The 13,302-nt window shown below is 46.4% G+C and overlaps 1 protein-coding gene across 1 annotated transcript in view; it reads right to left on the reverse strand.

Moving 5' to 3' along the window:
• Positions 1 to 11,815: 11,815 nt before the first annotated feature.
• LOC109852485 (LIM/homeobox protein Lhx5) overlaps positions 11,816 to 13,302 on the reverse strand; it is a 36,733-nt gene continuing 35,246 nt past the window's right edge. The window contains exon 9 of the mRNA XM_020423681.1: positions 11,816 to 11,820. Within this exon, the coding sequence (XP_020279270.1) occupies positions 11,816 to 11,820 (5 nt within the window). The remainder of the gene's footprint in view (positions 11,821 to 13,302) is intronic.

Here is a 13,302-nt window from a genome sequence, read left to right on the forward strand (position 1 = left end):
TCACGAGATTTAATTTATTCTGTTTTTTTTTCTCTACAGTTATTAATAATTTAATCAATAATCAGAAACGTTGAATTTTTTACACAGTGCCCTGAATGGCACGAGACGTGAGAAGTTGCAGTAGGTAGTTGTGTTTACGAGAAGAGAACTGTGCACTTCGATTGTTTCAAACTTACAACGCGCACATTATTGAACAGCTAATGAGAGCGAGTTAAGTCAATGTTCACATTGAATTCCTTTACTCATGAATGCTCTTTAACAATGCGCAGCGCGGTCCCCCTTGCTGAAAAATTGTAGCGATCACTTTGAAGGGGCCTGTACCGGCTACTCGCGCCCATCGCCGTGTAGGTGTACGGCGAGAGGATAGAAAGAAAGAGGGAGGCTCTCTCTAAGAGAGAGAGCGCGAGCGAAGGTAGGGTGGTTTAATCACGGGGGCTATCACAATCCCTAAGTGGGCTTCCTGCCCGCTTCGGAATTATAGATAATGTCAGATAATAATAACACACCCTGTAGGGCAGGCCCCGGAGCCCACCAGAGGCAATAAGTATAAGGTAACTCGAGGTGGAGAGTGAGCAGCGGCGGGAAGTGAGAGGGACGAGAGGGAGAGAGCCTGGTGCGGGGCGGTGGTAGTGGTGACGGCGGCGTTGCTGGTGGTGGTGGTATTAGTAGGAGGATAAGTATAGGCTGCGCGAGAGAAGCCAAGTGGGTTGAGGTGGACAGAGCTGGACGTAGGACGCACATCGGCGAGAGAGAAGAAGGAAGAAGGAGAAGTAGAAGAAGAAAAGAGAAAGAAAGAGAAAAGGACCTCGCTTCTTCTCTTCAGGGTTAGCCTTCTGGTAGAAGTTGGGAGTCGGGAGTCGGGCCCAGCAGTCTGGGGCCCCATACGTGCCGGGCCACGGGGTCATTCGGGACCCCCGTTTCCCAGCCCCACCCTCTGCGCGTCCCCTCGACCCCCGGGTCCCGCCCGTCGCGCCCCCCATCACTTTTTCTTGCTTCTCGCTCCGCACACCTTCGGCGACCCCGCCACCTTCGCAACACGGGATATCGCATAACGCGGTGTTTCTCTCTTCTTGTTCGCCTTTCTATACGATGTTCAGTCTTCTCTCTTTTTCTCTTTCTCTTCTCCTGAAACGATCGACGATCCGTTGCGCGGCGCGGCCGTGGCTCTTCTTCAGGTTTTCCGTCCGCAGGAAGGCGCGCCGAGGTGCGATCGCCGCCACGAAGGTTTTGACAGTTCTCTCCGGGATCCTCTTCAAGCGGAGGTAAGAGGGAGGGGCGCAGCTAGGTGAGGGACAGGTGAGATTTCCGAGGAGATAATCGCCGCGCTCGTTGCCTCCGCGATGTGCATGCGAGACACAATGTGGACGTTCCCGAGGCTCGTCGAGCCGTCGCGAATGCTGCTTCGTCGGTGAGCAAACCGGCTGGGAATCTTTAATCGCGATAGCACACGCAACGTATATACGCATTTTACGCTAGCTCGATCCGTAGCCGCGTGTCTCAACGGCAGTTTTACGCCGTTATTTCGAGACTCGAGATTGATCAGTATATCTGTCGTAAATTCTCACAAGTGTCGTCGCTTTAATTTTCGCACGTATTTATTAATAATTGTCACCGAAGTGTTGTTTCAAGAACGACGTGTGTCAAATTTACGTAAAGCGCGAAGCAACTTTTTTGAGTAACAGAACAGCCCCCCTCTTCTCCAAAATCGATCAGTATTTTCGTACTCTGAAATCGACAATTCCGAAACTCTCGCGTTCCAAGTCAAATTTCACGGTCTGCTCTCGTTTTTGTTGCGCCGCTCCCCTTTCTTTCGGTCCTCCCGAGAGAAACGCTCCATCAAAACAGTTTTACATCTCCGTCGCCAGTCAGAGACGCCGTATTAATTAGCACGCAGAAACGCGATTAGACCGTGGCGCCACGCACATCCGTCTGCGAATGCGTCTTGTGCGCGCGCCCGTCCCTATGCGCGCGTCGTAACCCCCGTCGTAAAGCGGGCGAATATGATATTCAACCGCCCGGTTCGGGACACCTACTTTTCTCCGGGACACCTGTTCGTCCCCCGAACCTCATCTTCTCTTCTCTTCTCTCTCTCTCTCTCTCTCTTTCTCTCACTCGCGCATCACCATCCTCTCCCGCATGTCGCATTTTAAACATGTTAGAACCCTCGAAATAAAAACGGATGACCCTGCGCGATGAAGGAGACTCCTGCGGTGACCCTTTCACCCTCTCTCGTCACGCATATCATTCGCCGGGGCGCAACAGCGGCGCGCTGGGGTGGACAGATGGGGGGCGTAGTTCCTTTTCTAGCGCGCGTATATAAGTGCCTCCATTATTGCGCGCCGGTGTCTTCCTTATGTCAGACGCCCGCTCGTCGTCGTTACGCCGTTTTGGCGCGCGTATACACACCGTTGTGCCCACGAAGAGGGGGCGTGGTGCAAAATTGTGGCAACCGGCCGGTGCAACGACGGGTAATCGTCGCGGAATCGATGTTATCCGTGAATGAGGGTGCTAATATTGCCCGCTCTATTGTGACGATTATTACCGCTGGAAATTGGCCCATTGTCGTTTACGCGCGCGTTAAACATCGCTTTTGACGGCCCTGCGCGCTAAATTTGCTAGAATTCCGCAAACGCACATATAGAGAAAGATATTTTAATAATTTATGCGACATATATGTAATTTATATAAATAACTTGAATATTTGGTATTTTGAACATTTACATAATAATTCTTAAATTGTGCATAATATTTGTCAATAGGAGTGGAAGAATAGCATTAAAAACCCTTAGAATCTTAAACTTGTGTACTTTTGACACATGTTGTGCATCTTGACATTTATAGAAACGGCAATTGAAGAGCAATCTCTCTCTCTCTCTCTCTCTCTCTCTCGATATTCGATCAGACGTGGTTCGTCACCGAGAGATTCTTCCAGCGGCAAGACTCGACGAAGCTCGACGGCAATCTCTGCCAAACCACGTTAATCCCCCCATAAGACCCGCTAACACAATTAGGACAACGCGAAACACAATTACCCTCGGCGGAGTCACCCCGTAGCCAAGCATCCCGGAATTACGAATTGACGATGAGAGAGAGAGAGAGAGAGAGAGAAAGAGAGAGAGAATAACAGCGCACTTGCCTTGTTCGCTTCGTCGCCACTCTGTCCTGCAATTTCAAACTCTCTTTTAGACGGTTCCCGAATTTACGTTCGGTTATTGGACGCGAAACGGATTGTCAATAATACGCGCGTCTGATCAGACGGTTTAACTCCACTTGCCAGCCTCGCGCTTCCAGATTGCGCAGTTAAATGAATTTTAGATCAACTTTAAATGAAACGCGAGCGCGCGTACCTGGCCGCGTTAAAAGTGCTGATACATTATTATTACCCACCATCATAATTAATAGAATTTACACAATGGAAACTACACTAATTAACGGTGTGCCAAAAAAGAAAGAATTTTTAAATAAATACTTCAATCGATTTGAAAGCGCATTTTTTTTTTTTTTTTTATCCACTCTCAAAACAGTTCGTTCCCGATAGCTTTTGCAACTCGCGAGAGAACAGAAAAAATCTCATTCAGGTGGTAGTGGTGGTGCGGTGTAGCAATCTAGATATCGTCATCCGGGTTGAGATTTTCCGGCTCGAGAACAGCCCTAAGGGCAGCAACGGGGTCCGATTGAGAAATCGCGCCGTCATCGCCGATGGACCGTGACGGTACCTGTTGTTAATAAAAACACGAGGTCAAACGCGCACCGGTAACCATCGTCGTCGTCGTCGTCGTCGTCGTCGCCATCCGACGCACGCCGCCGGTCGAACGGGGGAGATTGGGGGGGGGGGGGATTGTGATTCCAACGGAGTGTACTCTGTCATGCGCCAGGTGCCGGCGGGTGGTTCGTTCGCGGGGGAAGGGGGCGGAACGGCGCGAAGGGATGCGGAAACTCTAACGGGTGTTTTGAACCCTTTGTACGCCACACATTGCCGAGCGCTCGCAGTCGATTCATGTTTCGGCAAGTGCGCCGCTAATTTTCAATCACCACTCCACCTCTCGCGCGTTTCTCCCTTCTACCTACCACCCTCTACAAAAGCATTAACTCTCGTGAGCGAACCTTTGTTATCTCGATTTCTCTTCTACAAGTGGAAATGTTGATTCGAGATGTCGCAATGAGACACAAAGACAAATAGAGAGAAAGAGAGGAGATTGTGGGTGAGTTAATGCGAATTTAAAAGAAAAGATTCGCGAATGAGAATATTTGGGGATTTCTTAAGAAATAATTGTTAGCAGAACGAGTTCTATAGAAAATTCTAAGAAATATCTAAAAGGCGTCTTAAAGACTTGGAGCGCCTACTGAGCGAAATAAGAACGTCTTAAAGGATTAGTTGTCTGAAGAGTATCTTGTTAGAGATACTTCTTCCTTATAAAGGGGCGCACCACTCTGGACGTCTCTATGGCATCTTGTTGGATATATCTGACGTGAAAGAAAGAGTATTTTGCGTCTCGAGATGTGATATATTTTTCTAGCGAGCATGTTAATGAAACAACAAAACAAAAACAAAAAAAAGAAAGAAGTAAATACTTCAACTCGGTTGGTCAAGTACGCGGGATGATAAGAGCGCAATACGTCATATCACGGGGGTGAAAATCAGATATCGCGGCGGGAGGTCCTTTTTTTTATCGGAAAAACGAGCTCGCGGCGAGAGTTTGAATATTCAAGCCCGGCCGTTCGAGCGCGAGCATGCGACGGAGGTCGCGTTCTCTCGCGGGGGTCGAAGGCTACGTGGAAAGACGGCGAGGACGAGAAAAAGAGAGAAAGAGAGGGTGCAAGCGCGCACGGGGGCGGTTGGTCGAGATTGCGTGCGTTTACAAAGCAAATGGCTTGAAAATAACCGAGCGGCGTGCCCCGTGGGCACCACGGGGGAGAGAGCGCTCGTCGGGTGCGCGAGGGTGAAGCGAGAAAACGATGGAGAAAAAGGGAAGGAATAAAATTGTGACGAGAAAAAGAGAAAGAAACCGGGAGGAAGAACGGAGAGAGAAAGAGAAGTCGGGCGGACGTGGGAGAAAGAAAGGCTCTCGACGGAGAGAGAAAGAGGAATGTGTTGTACGACAGGGGGAATCGAAGCCATCCCCCGGTGGCAGAGAATCGAGAAGAGGCCCGAAACGTGGGAGAACGAGGGAAAAAGAGAGAGTGAGAGAGGAAGAAGACAGAGAAAGAGAGAGAGAGAGAGAGATTGTATACGCGGGGAGGGGGTGGTATAATCGATGCGGACATGTGCAGTTCCCTCGAGGGTAGCAACCCCTAACTCGCCAAACCTATTTATACAACAATGCTCGGTACAACTCCCCCGTAAACCACCCTCACGGTGGACCGCCGTGGCTGCTGTTGCTGTTGCCGCTGCACACTCCACCGCCCCTGCGCGTATACACCTACCCTCCCTGTACTCATCCGCCGCCCTCACTCGGACCTTCTCTGTTGCCTACGGTTTATAATCAACCCCTCTTTTCTGCCCTTCGCTCGTGTTACGTCGACCAACCCCTCGACACGAGCGGTTTATCTTTGGGGGGGTGCCCGAGCGCGAGAGACCGGAGCTGGTATTTTAAATAGCAAATACTTATCTCGTCGACGAGGGGCGGGCAGGCGCGACCTGATAAGCGGGTCGAGAGAGTGCAAGCGCGTATGGGACGATTAAGGGTGAGAATCGCCAAGAAAGCGAATGTGATATTTTCTTCGAAACGCAAGCGCGCGCGGAGTCTTGACCGCTGATTTTTATTCCCGCGGAAATTCTAATGTATTTTCTCATTTGCTGTCAATTACGTGGTATATACCACACACGTGTAATTAGCTAATTTTAATTTGCTATTTTATGCAATTAGCTACATATAAATCATTTATTACTGATGTTATTAATATTCAATATTACTATCGTTGCTGTTATTATCGTTATTATTACTACTAATCAATCGTAATTGTATATTATCGTAAGCGTTATTTGCTTTTAATTGTAATCACGCCAATTAGCAAATTGCGACAACGAATTATCAAAAATAATTTATTCCGCAATAATGGAATTTCCGATAAAGGATTTGTACCTCAATCGTTTCTGTTGGTGGAAAACGTTCGCGTTATTCAAAAGGCGGGGAAATGCGCAGATGCGAATCGCACAACGGCGACACGTCATCTCCGAAATCGGAAACTTCGCGTCGTTCCAGAAATTCGCGTTGAAAAAATGAGCGTGTTTTACTGGCGCAGATAAAGTCGCGTATACGACAAACTATACGTGCATTTACATGCATGTATGGTAATAAGAATGCCGGTTACGACCGCCGCGTTTATGTCGAAATAGGCCGTACACATGACGCTATAGTATGTGCACGCGTGCGTGTGTGTTATACATGCTATCCATATGTAAGGAGACCGACACGAAAATTTCGATACAAACGAGCGGGAGGAAATAATTCCAAAGGCTATTGTTATCGTACTTTTTTGTGATCGGGAAAACAATGTTCTTCGGAAAAAAAAAAAAAACGTTGACGCGGTTAAGCATAATTACGAGATTAGTTTAAATATAAATTACAGATAAATTTACACACAGATTTGCAATCTACGTTTGCATAAGTAATATAAGATGTAGACACGACCGTTGAAAACTTGTCCCATTCGCACGTTCACGCAGTTACTTTTCTGCACCGAAATTATTAAAAAAAAAAAAAAATTCATACGTGCGCGCTTCAATAACCCAAATTCTTAAATCATCTTCCCGAAACGTCCGTAATCTTTCCGAGGAACTCGCGCGAGTCCCGTTGAGGCGCAACCGACGTCGCCCTCGACGTCGCCTGTAAGACGAGAAACCGACAGACAGCGAACACCGAACCGGCGAGTACGCGCTCGGGGAACGGCTTTGTCCTACGTCTGTACAGCACCGGGTCTCCGCGGAGAGAGAGACAGGTATAACCCGTGTATAAAGAAAGGCACGTTCGCTTTCGCGTTTCGAGAACGTCACACGGTGGAAGAGCGTGTGCGCGGCAACTTAATGCCGCGGAATAAAGAAAGAAGAAGGCGAACGTTCTGTCGCGCGCGTCTGCAAAACAGAAGGACTCCCGCGCGACGTTGTGGAACGCGCAGGTAATCCGGATTTCGGATTAGCCTAAGCCCGAGGAAACGCCAGGAGGTCTCGACGGAGCGGACTTCTAGTTCGCTTTCTGTTCGCTTCGAGGGAGAGCGACGGAAATGCAGAGGCGCGCGCGAGCATCGCGCGTCAGACACGTTTCTCATCTTTTTCGCCGCATTCGCCACACATCCAACGCCGACAACGTCGCCACTCGACGTCTCCATTGTCCGGTTATAAACGTCCCACGTCGGCCGAATTTTGTGAGGATTCTTTTCTCCTCCCTTCTTCACCCCCTCTTTCCCCCTCTTCACTCCTCGCCGTCTTTTCTCCCCGAAGAAAAACGCTCGGGCGACTTTTACGCGCGTGGGACGTACGACGGTTATTGGAGGAACGAAAGTGGACGGCTCGCTATCGCGAGCGTACGATCGCTGAATCCGTCGCGTGTTACATGTCGCTCGAAATGTAGATTTGCTTGGCTTCCTTTTCTAGAGAGAATACATCGTAGGATACGTCGTAGGAGTTTGGAAAGTACAGAACAAATGAGTCGCGGAGCTAAAAACTTCTTTCTCTCTCTTTCTCTCTCTATTTCGCCAAAAGACTTTTACGTTTATTACAAAGAGACAAAAATTTTTGATCGACGCGTCAACGATCGCGCAGAGTTACGAAGAGAGAAGCAAATTGCTTGAAGAAAAGCGGTTCTCGATTCAGCAAGATCGTTTTTACTTTCGTGAGATTCGACGAGAAGTCTCTGCTTTTCCGAAAGCGAGTTCCGTGCCAGCAGCAAAGTTTTCGCAGCGCCGTGATCAAAGTTCGGAAGTGAGCTTGTTCCACTTTAAAACTGAACAATTGAAAGCGACAGGGGAGACACAATCGATCGAGAGGAAAGAAGAGCGGCTTCCCAGATACGAATCTCGGTACCTCAAAGCATACGTTTCGGGGAAGAACTTGAAGAACAGTATTTCTCGCGCGACCGTCGCCGCTTTGGGGGTGATCCGCGGGGATTAATTCGAGGCTCTGTCACGTTAATTCGAGCCTGTGACAGCGCGCGCGCGCGCGCGCGCGTACGGTAAGCAGGGCGTGATTTGTAAGGCCTCCTTGCGTAACGATAACGAAGACGAGGGGACCTTGTTTCGCGACACGTGCGCGGACACGTGAGCGAGTCGTCGAAGCGCGTTGGACTGTGACACGTCGGCGGCCCTTGGCCCTGGAGCTACCACCCTTTCGAAACCCCTCTTTGTGTCGTTCCTGTTCTACATGTCTGTCCGAACAACACACGTCTCTTCGTCCCGGATAGATACGAATCGATAAATATATATATCGATATTACCGATATGGCATATCGATAAAGTAAAGTTTACGTCGCGCAGCTCGAGGAAGTATGCAAAAATTATTCGGCATCTTCAAATATATCAATTTTTTATAACATAGAATAATATTTAACGTAACTTTAATATATTTAATAATTGTTTTTGTGTCGGGTTACAAAAAGGGTTTCAGAAGTTCCTTTTTATTCATTGCTTTCAAGTTATCTATGCATTGTATTGTTTGACGCTGAAAACAACCGCATGCAGTTTTACTTTAAATATTAACAAAAGAAAAATAAATTTTTTCGCGCGGTCGATTGGAAGTTTTCGAAGTGGAGAAGAGGGGACATGCCGCACTTGCGCGCATAGGTATTTCAAATGAAATATATGTTTAAACTGTTCCTCGTCAGATAGATAGACAAGTTTTTTTTTCGTTATTGTGTTTTGTCAAATAAATTTTGTCTCGACCGTAACTGTTTCTCCGCCGACAATTATTTTACATATTCGTAACACAGATGTTACGGAAATAAATTTCCCATTAATCACGAGACGGTATTATGCGCAAAGTTTAATATCGGGTTTCTTATCTGTGTTACGCGTGATAAGCGCGTGAAGAATGTTCGTACCGATACTCCTAGTTTTCTTACTCTCTCCGCGTAAACGAGGGTAATAAAAGAATACGAGGATACGGAGAACTGAGAGGGATGCGACTCCCCTCGGGACGGTTTGTCTCTGCAGGACTCCCACGGGAGCCCGTGGCAGTTCCTGGGGCGCGGAGGCGGGCCGCGCATCTGTCGAATCTCCCGGGATGTGTATCCCGCAGGAGGCTCCACCGCGCAGGACACACACATTACACGGAAGGCCGACGCCTACGTCGACGTCGTTACAACGCGCGTTACAACATATCGTATGTGCGCGCGCGGGTAACTATCCGGCTAAATTACACGTCAAACTCTCGCCACATGGACGCGAGAAGGGGTTGGAATTCTCCAGGGTGGATCCCGAAGCGCTTTTAATAACGTCAAATTATTTCGCACGCGTGTGCATCGCCAAGGAAATTTTACCGAACTACGACGTCTACGTAACGGGAATTCGAAAAAAAAAAAAGTGAGGCATGCTCGATTGGATTGAAAAATAATGTAAATAAAAAAGCAAAAAAAAACATCTCTCGTAATAACTCGGAACATTCGGAAATGCGTGCGCAAAATAAACTTCAATTCCGTCGAAGTTATCATGTCAGAGAAACAAACGAAGTTGATAATTTAACATGACAGAGTAATATTTCGCGTGCGATGTATAAAAAATCTAGTTGTTTTTCTTCTAATATTGAGCGATACGAGTCATTTTCGCGCGCATTGATTCGCACGCGTCGAAATAAATAGAACACCAGTTTCGGTAGAGGGTGGTATATGTATGTATATATTCTTAATGAAATTTCTGTCACCGCCTCTCCTCTCGAGGAAACTTTGTTTCGTCGTAAACTGCGACGCGGGACCATCGACTCTGTACACACACTTAGCGAGTGCACTTGCAACAAGCGCCAGGGGGTGGAAAGCTGCTTGTGTACACACGGTGTATACGCGAAACACATGGGGGATGTACAGGCGGTGGCGTCGTTGGTGGCCCCAGCGGAGCCGTGACACGAGGAGGACACGACGCGAAGGACGTCCGATCGACCCCCGGGGGGTGCCGCAGAAACACATCAAAATCGAATTCACCAGATGTCCATACAGACCGCCGTAGCTCGCTCTTCCCCTTTTCCTTTTCTCGATACGACGACGTCGCACTCGCTAACGACGTCAGGGCGACGCAGATGCGTTTACAACCGACGATTTGGGGAAGGAAAAGGATTCGGGCCACCTGAGGTCCACCCTCCGACAAGAAATATATATATCTCTCTCTTGGACAGAAGAAAAAAAAGACGAGAAAATGATAAAGATGAAAGCAACCGATAAATTAAGATGACGATAGTAATCGCGACGGTAATTGAACCGTTAACGTAATTAATGATTACGTCCCGTTGATGACTATGAGATTTAATTACCCCGTGATTGCAGTTTCGGGGAAAAAAAAATAAATAAATAACTTACTCTAAAAATGTTGTTGCAAATGTGTGTGTATGAATCACTTACGCAAGTCAAGTTTTTATAACAGTATTATTTTTAATACTGTATAAATCACAATATGGAATAAGAAATGCCGGGACACGCGCGTCGTTCACAACGAGATTTTCACGAAATTTCCACCGGCGAGATGGATTTGCGCCGAGCGGGACGTTGGCGTAATTCTGTTACGTCATCACGCAGTGTGAGCGCAGTGTATGTGTGTGTATCGCTACCTGCAAGCGTGTATATTACTACCTGCTTTTCGCTTTGAATTTTTTCGCTCACGTCATTCTGGTATTTAGCCGGGATTGCCTTTTGAATAAGTCCAACGTGCTTTTTGACGCACGAAAAAAGCAAACTGCCCGACGACGCGACGTGTACATTTAAACGCGCGGCGTAACGCGCGGTGTAACGTAATGCGGCATACTTGATTGGCGGCGTATAAACGCGACAACTGCACGCGAAAGCTACCCCCAAAGCGCGGTACACACACCATACGCGTATATAAAATAACGCGAGATATATCTGACATAATTTGCAAACTGCACACCTCGGAGAATTGATTTTATTTCACGCATTAAAACAGAATTTTCGCGGAAAATTTGTTGAATAATATTTCACGTTGTATGTATTTTTCGATTATATAATTTTATCATTTTCTGTTCTGTTTACTTCCGCTTTGTTTTTATTTTTGTTCTTTCAAGTTGTGCGTTTGACCGTCTTTGATCGCCTCATATCGTGGCGACCACTCGATTTCCTCTCATCTTGTCAAAGACACGCGCACGTGTGATTTAACGTTTTTCTACAATACAGATCGTCCGGCGATTTTCTCGATCTACGACTTATCGTTGCGCGTCGAATCGAAAAACACACATCGTGACTCTCTCTATTCATTAGACTGATGTCATTTGAAATCAATGTAACAAGTTGAACGATCTCGAGTCGGCGGCGATACAAATACGGAAATCAGAGACACGCGCTAATAAGAAAAAACATAATGAATGCTCACTTACCTTCTCTTAACTTCCGTTATTGAGATGAGTTTTTTCTTAACGATCGCTTGATTGTTATCTTTTACCCGATCGTGTTGATATATATATATATACACACGCATGTAATTCCTCTCATTAACTCAAAGATCCGTCACACACACGTCGTAATCTTGATCGATCAGTTGTGCTGTAGTAACAAAAACTCGATACAACTTCAAAAAAGAAAAAAAATGACGATGCAAAAACAGTATGAAGAATTGCGGTTGCGCAATCATTTTGTATATGTATATAATTTGACGTGCTGTTAAAAATTTATGCTGTTTTTGCAAGAATCAATCATTTAATTATTTTAAGAACACAGAGTAAATTGCAACTAATCAAACAAATTAGTATCTCAATTTGAGTAGACAACATTTTAATTTACACATTCGTGTGATATAAATGTTTTTGCCAAACAATTTTGTGAGTGATTTTTCTTCAAAAAAAAAAAAAAACTATCAATAATACTTTGTTGATAGAGATATAAATCGTCCTTTATTGATTTTCCGTCTCTCGTTCAGCTGAGATAGAAAAAAACCTCACTGCGATCGGAAGGAAATGAAATGCAAAGGCTCTGTGTACGGAAATACGAGGTGGTTTATTATAATAATATTTATAATCGTTATTATATATATATATATATATTATATATATATATATATATATATATATATATTCTTTCTCAATCTTGCCTCGTGTGCTGTGTGTGTGCACGCGACACACATGCATCTCACTTCCGGTGTGGCCCTCGATGAGAAAGTTCAGCCATGTTTCCGCGTTTTCGGTTCAGCTTTCCTTTTTTTTTTTTCAGCAAAGAGAGAAGATATAAGACAGAGTGATTTCTTTCTGTGTGTATTTCTCGTGTGTATTTACATCGATCTCGCCGCCTTAACAGATACAAATTACATGGTTTCTATTTATATTTATATTTTAATGATAATATTAGTATACAGCGTGTCCAAGTATGTGTGTGTGTGTGTGTGTATGGATCCGTGTGTGTATGTACGCACGTGATGCACGTGTGCGCGCGCGTGTGACGTTGCGTGTATGTGTCTCTCTTCTGTGTACATGTAAGTTTTCAACTGACTCTCTCGTGTGCGTACGTGTGTGTCGTCCTTATCAAGGTGTGTACAACAGCAGATATCTACAGGGTGTCTCCAAAGTAACGTCGCGAAATAATCAACAGGGAGGGTACAATATTACACGACAGGGACCTTCGAAAATTTTATACACAATAATATATAATAATTAATAATAATAATATTAATAATAATAATAATAATGAAAATATTAACGTCGGCGTCGCGGTGCCGAGACGCGTGTGACAATAAAAAGCTAATGGCGCTGTCGACTCCTCGACAACGATTAACCGAACAAGCGAACGCGCGCACTTCTCTCGCACGCATTACAATCTGTATCTTACAGAAGTGACGAGTGGACTCGCGGATCGTCGCATCGGGAGTGGGGAATGCGATTATTGCGAAGAAAGTCAGGGGGTCGAAAAAAAAAACGAAACAAAGAGAAACGAGAACGCGTTAACGGGAAGGAAAGCAACGAAGCCTTCCGTCGCCCCTTCCCTCTCGGAATCGCTCGTCGTTGCCATTTGCGCGTCTCGTCGCTCAGCGCTTTCCGCGATTCCGTTCGCGTTTTTGGGGCGCGCGGGCGGAATTATTATAAGGGACGTTACTTAAAACTCGTACTACCAGGCCAGCCCTTCGCTTTGCATCTGGTGCGGCTCCAGGAACCCGCCGCCCGCGACC

Source organism: Pseudomyrmex gracilis, unplaced genomic scaffold (assembly GCF_002006095.1).
Source record: "Pseudomyrmex gracilis isolate BER0280 unplaced genomic scaffold, ASM200609v1 scaffold_30, whole genome shotgun sequence".
Lineage (NCBI taxonomy): Eukaryota > Metazoa > Arthropoda > Insecta > Hymenoptera > Formicidae > Pseudomyrmex > Pseudomyrmex gracilis.